Genomic DNA, 14774 nt, shown 5'->3' with positions numbered 1-14774 from the left:
GAGGAATTTACACCCATGCGGAGGCAGGACCCCCTTTGCCGTGTGAGGAGACGGCACACAGGGGCCCTGGGCGCGGCGGGATTTTCCGCTTCGCCATTGACCAGCTCACGGGAACCTGACGCTGACGCTTCTCCCGGCCGTTCCCGCCTCCCCCTCACCTCCCCCTCACGGGGCCCCGCCCCGCCCCCGGCGCAAGCCCCGCCCGCCCACTCCTGGCAGCACGTGACCTCGCCGGCTTCAAAGACGACTTCCGGTCCCTCCGCTAACCCCTTCCGGCGCGGGGTGGCGGAGGCGGTGGAGGCCGGAGGGAGAGCACACGCGCCGGGGAACCCGGAAGTGGCTGTGCGGTGGAGCCGGAGCTGCCTACGCGGGGCTCCCGCGGCCCGGCCGGCCCGGGGGCGCGGAGCCTCCGGAGGCGGTTGGAAGGGCAGGTAAAAGGGGTCATGAGGGAGTGTGGCTCTGTGGAAGGGAGGTGTCCCGAGGGTACGGGCGGGGGGTTCCCGGCTTCGTGGGGATGCCCCGGGAGGCTGCGGCGGTGATGGGGGCGGGAAAAGGTCCCCTCAGGGAGGGATGGGGAGTGTGAGGGGGGTGGTGGTAGGCGTTAATGTAACCTCAGCCTGGGTTATGAGGGATGGTGGTTTGCTTAGAGTTAAGGGTGGCACGGAGCCGGTGTTTCTTCTATGTACACGGTATTGGAGGTATCAGGTTGGTGAGGTGTATCTAAGGTGATGTTTTAGTGTGGACTTTTATCAGTTAAAAGTGACACGGTTTCTGTCACTTAAATTTCATATGAAGGCATGGTAGGCTGCTTGACCTCCTCCTTCTCCGTTTTTTTTGGTTTGTTTGGGTTGGCTTTTCTTTTGTCAGTGAGCAAGCCAGTTATTAGTTCCAGTATATATAAGCTCAGAATTTGTAAATGCAAATAGATGTGCTTTCATCTTGGTGTATATTTCACCTTTATGTGTAAGTATATCTATCTTTACATATGCTTAGAGATATAGTTTAGTGATGGTTTGTCAGAGTTAGGTTGGTGGTTGGACTAGATCTGAAAGGTCCCTTCCAACCTAGGCAATTCTATGATTCTATATAGACACAGATGTTTAGAAAGCAGAATTTGAAATGTAACTCTTCATATGTCCAAACAGTGTAACTGTTGTTTTATTGAAAATTAGGCTGACAGATTTATGAATAATATCTCATTGTCTTGTGTGTTTTTTTTTTTCCTAGTGCTTGACCCGTAATACGGAAATCTTTCAGGATGCTGGAGTCCTACGTAACTCCTATTTTGATGAGTTATGTGAATCGCTATATAAAGAACTTGAAGCCTTCGGATCTACAGTTGTCACTCTGGGGAGGAGATGTTGTACTTAGTAAACTTGAATTAAAGTTGGATGTACTTGAACAGGTATGTTATGTTTACAGTAGTTACAATCTTGTCTTTGATTTAAAACAGATTGACTAAATAGTTTAGATTGGTCTGTGCAGATGAATGTTCATTTGGTACTCACTGGTTTTTTTTTTCCTTATGCAAGTCCTTTTCCCCCTGCATTTAGTTATTCTTGCATTAATTCTGTGCCATTTATTTAGTAATGAATAATAATTCTTTGCACGTTCTATAAGTTATGGGATGTGAAGAGAAAGGCTTTTTTGTGGACTTGTTTCTTCTTTCAGTAACCATTGTTTTACAGTATGAACATTAACAAAATCGATTTTCCAGTCATATTTACTAATTGTATATAGTAACTAATTCAAAATATCAGAAAGTAAAGTAGGATCTCTTTGTAATTTTGCATAGTAAACATAAATTTGTTTTCTCTATATTGTTTTATGACTCCAGTTTTCATCATTCCAGTTGCATCTAAACTTAAGACTAATTGAGTGACAGATTTGATCAGCTGGTTTGTGTGGATTAGATATAGGCTCTGTAAAACTTAGTCTTAAAAAGACAAGCTTGACCAACTAAAACTCTTGATATTGAATGCCTGCTGTTAATACGAACTGGGTAAGTCTCAGTGGAGGGACTATTTCCTCCTATGCTTATCTTAGTTGGCAGCTTAAGGAATTGAGTGTGGGAGCCAGATAAAGTTGTTTTCTGTTGTGCGTGGTGTAGTGAGTCTTAGCTGGAGTCTTATGTCCAGATGTAGTCCAAGTGAAGGAGCTTAGAGAAATGCATCAAAAAATAATGGGAGATTTGGACAACATGGCCATTGAAAGAAGAATAAAATGGACAGGGAAGATGGGTCTAATTTTGAATAAAATAAAGTGAGACAAGATAGAGCAAGAGTTATATGGATGAGACAAGAAAAAATGGAATGAATTGCTCAGGGAGGCTTAGATGGGATGTCAAGGACAATTTTCTCATGTTTTAATGGGATTCTGAGGCATTGGAGTAGACTGAGGAGACTGCATGGTCTCTATCAGGGAGACCTTTTAAAATGTGAATAATAATAATTAACCATAATATTTATGGTTAATTAAGTATCTTTGATCCTGTTTTGGAAGAGGAGACAGTCTTTCAAGAGGTTCTGTCCTATTTTCTGCAAAGAGCCTGATTTGTCTTCCTTCAAGTATTTGGTGGCCTTTGTGTTTTCTCTCAAGTCTTTTAGTTCCTAATTTTCTTGGTGCAGCTTGTCCATACAGCTGATGTGGATACTAGACTTCAGTTGTGTAGGATGTGTTCCTCCTGTGAATATTCAAAGCCTTTTTTACTGTATATATTATGGAATCAAAAAAGGGTTGATCAGAAAGGAATTCTAGAGGTCATCTAGTCCAACCTCCTGTTTGGAGCAGGGCTGTTTCCAGCATTATGTCAGATCAGCTTGTGGTTTTCTTCAGTTGAGTCTCTTTGGAGTGCTATATTGTGTAGAGAGAAAGATTGTCCTAATAACAAATCATGACATGGGATGGATATATCAAACTTGCTTATATTACCTGGGGCTATTATGATTTTGCTGCCATCATCTATGTAGTTGCCTTTCAAATAGTTGCAGTTTGCTGGTAGGTGATCGCTGGCTTCATCTTTGTCTGCCTATGTATCAGCTGGGTATCTAAATATCCAGTGCACTCTGCTAATGTCATGGCTCTTGTAGAGGCAAATGTTGCCATATACACCTGTAGTCATGTCTTACCAGCTTGAATGGTGATGTGAATATGCAATGAATACAAAATTTAGCTCAGATTCATTCTTTTACATTATTTGACTGTGTGTTTATGTGAAATGTAGTGATCTTAATTTGGCTCTTATTCTTTGAAACTTGCCTAGACCTACAGACTCTATTTAGGGTGTCTTTCTCTTTTTTTTGTGGAGGGGATGTTGCTTTATGCCTGCTCAGTATGTGGTAATACAACATCCCCAAGCCTTTGCAGCTGGCAGGGAGCTCCCTTGAAAAGCTAAAGTACTTAAAAATTACCAGTATATATTGTTTTATTTGCGTTCTCCGCCTGCATGGCTTTGTAGTATCAAAAGTTAGTCAGCTGCTCTGGTCTTCCATCGTCCTTTCTGTGCTGGGCTGTTATCCCCAGCCTTGTTTCCTGCTCCTTATTTGGCACGAATGCAGCCTTAATTTCATGCTTTAGGCTTTGGATACAGATGGACCTACCCTGGATATCTTTGTCCAGAGCCTTAAGCATTTTCACAGAATTACAGCTTTTGTGGAATTATACACAATTATTTGGGAACATTAGCGTAGGTGCCAAACTACCTGGACAAAGCACCTTATAATGGATTTAAGAATAAGTCTGTGCTTTCTCCCCCCCCCACCCCCCGCCCCTTTTTTTTTTTTGACAATATAAATTCTGTAGTGAAAGCTGAGTACTAGTTTGTACTTAGGTTCAGCCTTCTAGGTACAATGTAGCTTTGGTACATAATTATGGCACTCTTTGAATAGCCAGTTAATTTTATAATAATTATCATTAGTCGAAGATTAAATCTATTGAAATTTTGATATTAGTTTTTTTTCTTATCCTGGATGATTCAATTACTAGAAGACTGAGCATTGCAAGCAATTTTCCATCTAGGCGTAACAACTGGCGCGTTCTACAAAACCTACTTCAAGAAAGTATTTTGTAATTAAACTTTAAAAATTAATATATAAATATTGTTTTACGGAAAAGCTGCCAAAAGTGCTTAAAAGGCTCTTATGTGAAGTCACTATGGTACCAGAGGTAACAGAATTGCCTGTGTACTTGGTAACCAGTTTGTGTGTAATATTTCTGGTGTCACAGTGGTAACAAAAAGGTAAGATACATGGTGAGTTTTCTTGCTGCTTGTGTGTATTTCCATCACACTGTACCTTATTATGTTAGCTGTTTTACAAACGCAGAAGGGAAAGATGAAGCGGACTTTGATTGGAAGATAAAGGGGAACTTGACCTAAAAATTATTTAGTTTAATTGTAGTGTGGACTTTTAATATCTGAAAGAATTTTAAAAGAAAGAAATATAAAAAAAGCTAAAGTACTGAAGTAATTTTAAGGAAATGAACACATTAAAATATCCTTACTGTAGGTGTTTGTGTTATGCGCCACTAGGTTATCTGTGAAATACAGCCTTGAATGTGAAGAAAAGGTATTTGATTTAATACGGTCCTAGAGGAAACAGTACTTGCCTACCACACTGAAGTTTGGAAGAGTCTTGTGTTTTAGGGCAAGGGCAATTATGATCATTAGTCTGCAGTCTTGCATGATGTCGGCCAGTTATTTGTGTCAAGCCCAGGAGTTTGTTTTCAGGTGTATCATAATTTTTTGAAGGATTTATATGATGTAAATGTAAAAACTAGAATATAAAGTCTAATTGGTTAAAAGTACAAAAGAGATATTAAGAATTTCATGCAGTACTTAAAGGGGTAAGATTGCACAGGAAAGGAGGAGGAATAAAAATGATCTTTGTTATGTTGTATTATGAACAAATTACTAAACTTGGCACACATTTGTTTTGTATTGTCTACTGAAATAGCACAACAAAGATTTCTCTGCATTGTTTTAAGGAAGCTTGCTTGTGTAATTAGGATAATGTCAGACAGCATTTGTATCTAAATCCCTTTGAAAAATAACTGTCTTCTAAATATGCTGTGCATTTGGTTGTATCACCTCATTTTGAAAGAATTCCTACTTCTGTTCTGTTTCTTTCAGTATCTTACAGTTAACCAGACAAAAATGAGAATGTGTTAAATCCATCCAGCAAATAGTGGAAAAAGATCTATTGTGGAATGCTTTTTGAAGTAAACTCGTAACATACACTTGTGAACACAAGTCAGGATCTAAATAGACATTACGGTGTTGATGATATAAAAATTATGTGTCTGGAAAGGGAATATATTTCTATTACTGTTAATAGTGATAGTTTGCTGACTTAATTCATGAAAGCATTGTCTCCTAAGTTGTAATGTATTTTTAGATTGCATATTTTGTTTACCACTTATTTCTGCACCCCCACCAAGCTGTGGGACATTTATTGTATGATCAGTGTAGCCAACATCTGTAGCTTAACTGCCCAGTAGTTGTTTTTCAGTGGCTTAACTGAAACTGTTTGGACTAAAATTTTATTTGTGTTGATTGTAAGCCTGAGGCTGAATTTCTAGGAGAGAGGCTTTTAGCTAAAATCCTTCAGTATATTAGTGAATGAGATGAAGAAAAAAACACTTTGTAAAAACAAATTAACAATTTTCTTCAAACTGGTTTTATGAGAATGTCTGTAGCTGTCACGTTTTGGAATGGGGACTTGAAATTATAGGTGACTTTGTGTAAGTGTGGCTGAGGTGGGAGTCAAGAGTTTCCCTGACATGAGATGGGTGTGGCTTTTTTAAACTTTGTTAATGAAAGCTCATTAAACCTCAAAAACTAATTTGCAAAAAATTACAGCTATAACTTTGTGTAGTTGCCTTCTCTGAAGATTTTGTCAGTAGTGAATATACTTAATCTACTCTTAGCTCGTGGATGCAAGATGAACTTTTTTGTAGCACCAGTAGAAAGGCTGAGGAGGTATCAGCTGCAGAATGGATCTTAAAATTGCTCCTTTTAGCAGCTCTTTTTGCTGTGATGGTGCTAGGTATTTGTGTGTAGGAATAGTTGATTTCTCTTTTGGGTGACTAAATTAGATGCTATCTCAGGATGCTAACCTGTCACTGTTGTGGTACTAGTTATTTGAACTCTGAACTTATGGCATGATAACTACTTAGAAAAATAAAAATTTTTAGTGGGCTATCAAAACATGTCACTGAGACTTGATTACAGGTTCAAGAAGTTAGGCTAATAATGACATCAACTAGCTTCACAGAAATAGTCTATGAGTAGGCTTTATAATATATGTCAAGTACTAACAGCAAAATCCACTTGTCCTCAAATTTTACTCATGTAGAACTTCTATACAGCAGGGACAGGTCTAGGGTCAAGCAGTGCAGGAAAACAGGCTTTCTGGATCCACTTCTAGATGTTCTGAAATTCCCTAGCAACTTGCCTGCTTGATGTTGTGAGTTTCATGGACCTTCTCTATTTAACTTCTTCTCATTCTAGGAGTACTGAGTCAAAGTGTGTAAGTAGGTAAGCTAAGCTGAAGTGCAAAGGTGTTTAAGCCCCAGTTTGCCCAATTTTGCCAGGGAAATTCTGAAGTTCTGAACAAAGGTTTATGTCCCTGAGTTTACTAAGAAACACAACAGTTAAGAAGCTGGGGTCACTGGTTGACAGCAAGCTCAGTATGAGCCAGCAGTGAGCCTTGGCAGCCAAGAGAGCAAATGCCATCCTGGGGTGCATCACACACTGTATAACCAGCCAGTCAAAAGAAGTGACCATCCCGCTCTATTCAGCATTGGTGCAGCCTCACCTTGAGCACTGTGAGTGGTTCTGGGCCTCACAATTGAAGGAGGATGTGAAGATCCTTGAATGCCTCCAGAGGAGGGCAACAAAGCTGGAGAAAGGGCTGGAAGGAATGTCCTATGAAGAGTGCTTAAGGACTTTGGGCTTGTCTGGTTTGGAGAAAAGGGGGGGTGAATGTTATTGCTCTCTACAGCTTCCTGAGGAGGCAAAGTGGAGAGGGATGTGTTGATCTCTTCTCCCTGGTATCCAGTGACAGGACAGGTGGGAAACATTCAAAGCTGCACCAGGGAAGGTTTAGGCTGGATATTAAGAAGCATTTCTTTACCGAGAGGGTGGTCAGTCACTGGAACAGGCTTCCTAGAGAGGTGGTCCATGCCCCAAGCCTGTCAGTGTTTAAGAGGCATTTGGACAACGCCCTTAACAACATGCTTTAATTCGGTCAGCCCTGAATTGGTCAGGCAGTTGGACTAGATGATTGTTGTAGGTGTCTTCCCACTTGAACTATTCTATTCTAATGGCCAAAACTATTGCCCAGCATCTAGGAGACTTCACTTCTTTCTCAACCTGAGAAGACTCACCCCTGTAGTTCCCAGCACCTAAGATGAAGATGCAAAGACCGGGCTATAAGCAATTCCAAGTGAAGGCATCTGTTGGTTCCGCTCCCCCCCCCCCACCCCCCGCCATTAAAACTTTAAACCTTGGTAGCCAAAAATGTCAGGATAGATGAGAAAGGTAATAAGATATATCATCATTGAAACCTCATCATTAGAATACTTAGTGTTGAAAAAGCTGACTTAAAATTCTGACGTATTAAATATTGTTTCTTTATTTTGCACTAAGCACTTATTTTCATTATTCTAAATCTTGATTTCTAGTCCTGGGACCAGCTCTCTAGCCTGACCCTTCTGTCTGATAAGCGATGAGCTCATGCTTCCCAGGAGAACCTCTGAAGTGACTGGGGAAATTTCAGTGCTTTATATCTGAAGAATTTATCTAAACCTTGCCACCTGGTTTCCTGCTGAATTGCTGTGTGCAGCAGCTGGCTCACTGGAGCTGTCCTATAGAGGTGTGGTCTATGCATTGACTGAGAGGAGTGCCAGGCATTTGTTAGGTGTTCTGGAGTGACTTGCACCATTTTTTAAAGCAGTGTGACATCCATGTTAGGCCTTGGAGAGGAGGAATCTGGTTTTGCCAGTGAAGAATTGAATAACTTTGTATTTACTGAGCAGTTTGTGAATGGGGCAACAATGGGCCAATCTTAAGAGCACTGAGCTCTTACAACTTAAAAATGTACTAAAATGTAAGTACTAAAATATTTTGGAAAAAATTGCCTTTCTGTGGCTTTGTCAATGTTTACTTAATTCCCAGTTTATGTTCTTCAGAATAATGCAGGTTGCATCTCAGTATTTACTTTCACCTGGTTCATTTCTGTTTGCCCCTTGAATAATGACACATTTTGCAGTAGCTTCATGTGAGGGAGGTGGTTTTAAACCGTTTCTTATTATTAGGCCATGGTAATCCAAATGTCTCCTTTGAACAGACTAATTGTAATGTAAGTATGTAAGTGATTATAAAGCCAGTTGCCAAGCCCCATAGTACACTGCTGATTTGGGAAGGGAGAATAAATTTTGTCTTATGTTCTGTGCTAGAGCCATACTATTTTAAGTTACAAATGTGTCTTGAATTTTGATATGTTTCAGTAGTTAATTCACCATTCTTTTTGTTGTTAGGAGCTGAAACTACCATTTACTTTTTTAAGTGGGCATATTCATGAACTTCGGATTCATGTGCCATGGACAAAGTTGGGATCAGAACCAGTTGTCATCACTATCAATACAATGGAATGCATCTTGAAATTAAAGGATGGAGCTCAGGTAAGAAATGTGACGAATATTCTTCTAACACTGAGAGGCTGATGAGAATAATAGCTTATATAGGTCACTTTCTTTAAAGCCATCTGAAGAATACGGCATGTGAAGTTGCAGTCCCTGTTATTTTCCGAGAGGCTAATGTTGTTGTTCTCATAATGGCTAGTATCTTCCTTTATGCTTATTTTTAATTCTTTATTACCTCTAGCTGTATTATTGCAGATGTAAAGGTGTGTTAATAGTGTTCTGCCAGAATTTTCCTATGATTGGGCAAGAAATGGATTTCAAGAGCAGTATAGCATCCTGGGTGCTTCCAGCTTCTGCCTCCCAAGAAGCAGTGCTGGTTGCTTGAAACAGCTCTGTGCGTCACCTCTGAGCTTTGGGCGTTTTTCAAAAGATGTGTTGTTACCGTTGAAGGAGCGCTTTAAAGCTCCTGGAATGTAATTCTCTTTTCCCTTTGGATATTATAGTACTTGCTTGAATGTACTTGGAAGACTTCTTACATGTAAGGGTCTCAAAGGGCTTTTTGTTTAGTTGTTTGCAATAATTTGTCTGCTGTACCATTTCACAGGCTCAGGAAAGATTTCCTTCTGACACAATGAAGCTGAAATATGCTGTGGCTCGATTTTGTTATATGTCTAACTCGGATAACAAAAAGTACTTGTGTATGTTAATGTTGAACTTGTTTTTTTTAGTTAGTGTGGTGGTGTGGTGCTTTAGAGAGGTTTTGTGGTGGTTTTTTTTGTTTTTGTTTTTTTTTTTAAAGCCTTGTTCACATTTCAGTTTCAACATAGAGTCTCAGTTATATTAAGGATCATGCAAAAGAAAATTCCAATTTGTGCAAAGCTCTCAAGTGCTTGATGAACTGTTAACATTTAACATCAGTAATTAGATATAAGCCAGCAAGAATATTGGAGAACACTCTTCCATTATGTTTGATAGTTCCTGTAATATTCTTTTACAGTTCCAGATCTAAAAGGCTTTTGTTGCTGGAGTAGAAATCCCTAGTCCGAGGTATGCCACCCACAAAGCATATGCTTGTGTTGTGTAGTTACACTTCACCTATGTGCATATGCATATACACATGTGTATGCACACCAATAGCCAAATGCTAAGTACATTTCCGATGTTAGGATTCCAAGGTAAGATTTCGAGGTCAGATGTTACATGAGAAATGTGTTTTAGAAGCAGCAAGTTGCAACTAATTATTGAAGTTGCAGAAGAAGTTTTGTAGCCCATGACTTTGTGCAACCCAGAACTAAATTTGATATTGGACCATGCAGATGACTACTGCTGGAATGATCAGATTTCTTGCTTGTGTGGTATTTGAAACTTAAATTTTGTGGTACATACAGTAGAAGGTCAAGTGTCATGGATGTAAAGCACTCTTAAAACAAGTATTTGTTACAGATGTTTAAGATTCAGGGGCAAGAAAGGATTTTTGAAAATTGCAACTGACATTTGAACAGATTATTCAGTGGTATGTAAACTCAGGGGGGTAAAATTTGGGTCTGTGCCATAGAGGGATTACCTTTGACTAACAAGAATGTAAATGAAAACACTTTTATGCTGTTTTCTGAGGATGTGGCTTAAAAAGTTGACAGCTTGAATTTTATTTCTTAAATTACTATTTGAAAGTGTTTACAAAAATAAAATTTTTTGACAAATTCTTGTGTTCTAACTTCCAGTGTGACGATTAGCTAAAACCAATTGTTATAAAAATATTTATGTTCTGTGAATAAATAAACCTGGAAGAAATAGAATATTTCTGTGGAAAATGGTAGTAAAATGAACCTTGCAGTGAATTTAGCTCCAACTGGAACTGTTCTGCCAAGAACTTCATATAAGCAAAGAGCATAATTAGCAAGAAAGTTTAGTTTAGTTCTCAAAAATGTATTGGCTTGATGCTGCATTTTCTTCCTTAGGTGAAACCTCTAATGAGCACATGCATAATTTCACCTGAGCAAAACCCAAAGTTTCTGACCTCAACTTAGTGTGATGTGTATTCTTTGGAAAGGGGCTATATCAAAGAGTGTTTTTTTGAAGATATTTGGGGATTAAAATACATGGCATTGTTTGAAGCTATTGTCCAATGGACCCTACAGGTTTTTGTGAGCAAAGTCTTCTCTCCCTTTGTATGTTTTTGAAGAGTGTTGGCCTCCTGGGAATGCTTTTGTATATACGCGCTGTACTTTTATGCTGTGTCATTGTTAATTCAGTTTCAGTGTTAGTTTGGTTTTATATTTGTTGTTCATGCTATTGCAGCATCTCCTCACTGAGATAAAAGTTTGGAGTAGACAATAATGTCTCAACTTCTAGTTTTAGGCTAATATCTTCATTTTCTAAGCAGAAATGTTGTATAAATGGTAAGTTCACCCAGTGATGTACAAAATCCACAGTGTAGAATTAGTGGTATTTTTAGTGAATTTTGAAGTTTGAGCATCTTGAAGGTTATTGCTTTTTCCCCTTCTTCTCTTCCTTCCTTTCCTTCGCTACAGGTGATACTATCACTTCTAAAACTAGTTTAATAAATATGGCTATTTTATGAGAAAATGAAACTTAAGTGCATCAGAAGCAGAACTTAGCAGTGATTAAAGTGGTGATCTATTGAGCATGCTTTGTACGTGGTCTTTTGGCTATAAATTTATTTGTTGCCAGTAATTGAAGTAGAAATCGCGTGTGAGGCGTTTTGCTTTGCTTTTTGATATCTGTCAGCTTAATGCAACTGTGCCGGTTCTTTTGCTCCTGAATGTAATCTTCTGCTGCACTGAGTTTTATGTAAGACCATTTACAATGTTATCAAATTCATGAAATATGTCAGTAAGTATGATTTGAAATGTGTTCTTAAACACTTTAATGTGGTTCTGAAGTTCACTTGACTTTTATTGGTTAAGTTATAGTAATTTACTCCCATGAGACTGTTCTTCATGAATGTTATGTATTGTTTTAGAGAGTGGTTAAAGTTCCAGTATTATATTCTTCTCATTACTTATCTCTATATACTAACTCTCAGGACTTTTATCTAGAATTGAAATCCCCTTGCTAAACAGCTGTTGATGCTGTTATGTCTCCTAGAGACTTTCTCAGTTTTTGTTCTGTTAGGCCCTTCTTAACCTTTTTTATCCAATTTTTTTTTCTTTTTTATTAAATAAAAGCTATTTGAAATTCTTAGCTCATTTTTCTTCCCCCCTCCATGCCACAATACCTCTGTGCCCAAACCAAAGGCTTTAAATTCAGATTGTGCAAATTGGGAAGGACAAGTGTGTTTCTGTTTTTCCTTCACCTTCCTGACATCATAACTAACAGCAAGACTAATCTTCTTTATGTTCAACCTTGAATTCTGTGGTTTTCAGTTTTGGAACTGACGTATATGAGGAGATTCAAGGCGAAATGTATTATCTGTATTACTGCTTCACTTAGAGTCCTTGCCTTTCATCAGGACATAGTGCGTCAGGAATATGCTGATGTATATAAAGATGAAAACTCTCCCTACCCCAGGGATAACTAATTATGGAATCGGGGAGGACTGTTAGATACAAGCACTTACAGGGGCACAGGGAAACCAAGTAGTTGTTTGGATGAGCATACAATTAAGCACTGTTCCTTTTATGAGGCATTACGAAGAAGGTTTTGAAGGAATATAACAACTTGGTGGAAACAGTGGAGAACTGCCCACAAGCAGACTGTCAGAATAGCAGTCAAGTTCTTATCTAACAATCAGCAGAGACTGCCATCAAAGAATGCTGAAAGCAGAAATTGATCTTGACTGGGAAAGGATCGAGATGGTAGATAGGGTGTGCAGACAGGTTATGAAGGACTTTGAAAGTGAAGACAGGAGGCTTGTATTCGATGAGGGTATAGTTTATAAAGTTTTTGCTTAGGTTTTAAAGCTAGCTCCAGGTCTGAAGCAGTGCTTTGCTGTTTTTCTCCTCACCAGGGTTGTAGTAGTTCAGTTGAATGTGGCTGTATGTACAAGCAGTGCTGTTTTTTCTGAGTTTATACATATGCTGCTCAGAGACAGGAAAAATATGATAAGAGTTGAAGTCAGAGGACTAACAGTCTTCAGTAGCCCTCCTTTCTGCATGTCGAAGTTCAGGGTCTTTATTTTTTGAAATATTTTAATTTGGTAGTTATTTTCATACTGATATCCTTAGTTCAGTAAGTCTTATACTGAGTTTTAACACTTGTATGCAAAGTTTAAGAAGATTATATCATCAGCTAGTGTTGAATCATAATCTCATGTTAATGACAAATATGAAATTCATCATTAAGCAGACAGTTCATGCTGCTTTTATTTGTATTTTAATAGCTTAATATAACAAAGGGGATTTTATCTGTTTCTGGGCGTGCATGCGTACAAATAAGTATATATAAGTAACAGGAACAATTTTCTGTATTATTTTAATTAAAACAAAATCCTTTGTGTAAATTTGACTTTAAGTAGTTTAATCTTTTCCAAAGGTTCAGGAAGGTTTGGCAGAACCTTTGGTTAGGTTTTAAGCCATTTTTTGTCAAGAACTCCAGTCTGAAGAGTTCATGTGTTTTCTGTGAATTGTTGAATATGAAAAGAAGTGTTTTAGGTAGGAGATTCTCTTTCAGGGATATTATCTTTCTAAGGGAGAAATGCAAAGTCCCACAAATTTCTTGCAAAACCACTTAGTCAACTTACTCTTTCAATAGAGGAAGCAGTAAAGGAAGGCTGTAACAGCTGCTAGAAAAGGCCTTACAGCTTTTGGTTGCACTTGTCTTTGTATTTCCAGTGTTTTCAAATGAGTGGCTGAAGAGGAGATACTGAACAGCTTTGCTTAAAGCTGGATTAATATTCATGCGTTCTGACTGGGCAAGCAAGAGTGACTATGTAATTTACCCATTTTTTTTCTACTAAGCACTTTCATAGGAAAAGTCTTTAAAAGCAAGGCATCTGACATTTTAGATTGCAGTGATTCTACTTGCAACAGAAGAAATCGCCTTTGTGAATTTGTTCAAAGATTCATGCGGGTACACTTCTTAATAGTATAGCTGTAGAAGTCCTTCCACTGCCATTGAGTTGCATCAGCCTGAATAGCTGGCCTGTTTACCTAAGAGCCTGTTACCGCGTTAGTGATTTTGCACAGTATTCGTGTGAATTCGTCAGCCTCTTTCAGGGCTAAATAATGGTGATTTCAAATGTCTGAAACAGATTACTATGAAAGATATGAGTGGTCCCAATGAATTCCTTCTGTGCTTGTGCCTGGCCCCTAGGCCAATGTTGGTGTCCTGCCTACAGGGGCAATCCTGACCTAATCCTAATGCTTAGTCTGGTGAGTAAAGCCTTGCTTTTTGGTATTTCTGCTAAAGGACAAGACTTTGGATAGTAAGCACTCTTGCTTTCTGCTCCATGCAATACAGGGTGACATCTTCACCACCAGTGCTGTACCTAGCTCTTGAGAACGCTCACAGGGACAAGGCATGATAAACTGTCCCAGTATCTTGAGAATACATGTGACTGCCTACATGAGAAGGATCTGACTAGGAGGACACTTTTCTGAGCTGCCAAACAGTGGATGACTGAGCAAGACAGGGAATGTATGAGTATGCACTGCAACCAAGCTTTCTGGTTGTTGAAGTGTTTTCCTGTTTGTTTTATTTATTGTGACAATACACATATACCTGAAAGATGTAAACAAGATATGTTTTCCTTTCTTTCTGACAGCTTGTCTTCTGAACACTCTCTCCAGCTGGTTGAAAATTAAATGCTTATTAGAAAGATTTTAAAACTTGATAGTTTCATTCCTTGAAATATTTAGTCCTGCAAATGTCAACATCATACGTGTTTAAAAAGAGAAGCCAAGTATGCTGTGTCAGGCATGTTTACTGTCATAGCAGATTCAGGAACACAAATGCAGTCAAAAATATAGTTGCGGCTGTATTCTTACTAAGGAGCTCAGATTTTGAATGCAGCTCATTTGAAGAGGGATGTTGCCAAAATGGTTAATGTTTGGACTTGGTCTTTGTCGTGATCTGGGCTGGATGGGCCACAGAATGAACTGAATGAAAATTCCTGTTGTCTTGTTCCTTCTGTTCCCTGAGCTACCTCTTTCTAAACTGATGGTTTGTGT

The 14774-nt window shown here is 38.8% G+C and overlaps 1 protein-coding gene across 14 annotated transcripts in view; it reads left to right on the top strand.

Annotated features, from left to right (window-relative positions):
- Nucleotides 1-272: 272 nt before the first annotated feature.
- Nucleotides 273-14774, top strand: part of VPS13B (vacuolar protein sorting 13 homolog B) — a 480344-nt gene continuing 465842 nt past the window's right edge. For 11 of the 14 annotated variants that reach the window (XR_008464637.1, XM_054189533.1, XM_054189532.1 and 8 more), the window contains exons 1-3: nt 273-431; nt 1228-1405; nt 8539-8682. Coding sequence is in view for 13 of the 14 variants with exons in the window: in XM_054189533.1 (XP_054045508.1) it covers nt 1259-1405; nt 8539-8682 (291 nt within the window). In the remaining variant the exon portion in view is untranslated. The remainder of the gene's footprint in view (nt 432-1227; nt 1406-8538; nt 8683-14774) is intronic. The other 3 variants (XM_054189541.1, XM_054189544.1, XM_054189546.1) reach the window with 1 other exon arrangement.

This window comes from Rissa tridactyla, chromosome 2, assembly GCF_028500815.1.
Source record: "Rissa tridactyla isolate bRisTri1 chromosome 2, bRisTri1.patW.cur.20221130, whole genome shotgun sequence".
Taxonomy (NCBI): domain Eukaryota; kingdom Metazoa; phylum Chordata; class Aves; order Charadriiformes; family Laridae; genus Rissa; species Rissa tridactyla.
The sequence above is the reverse complement of the archived record's forward strand: the minus strand, read 5'-3'. Positions and strand labels throughout refer to the sequence as shown.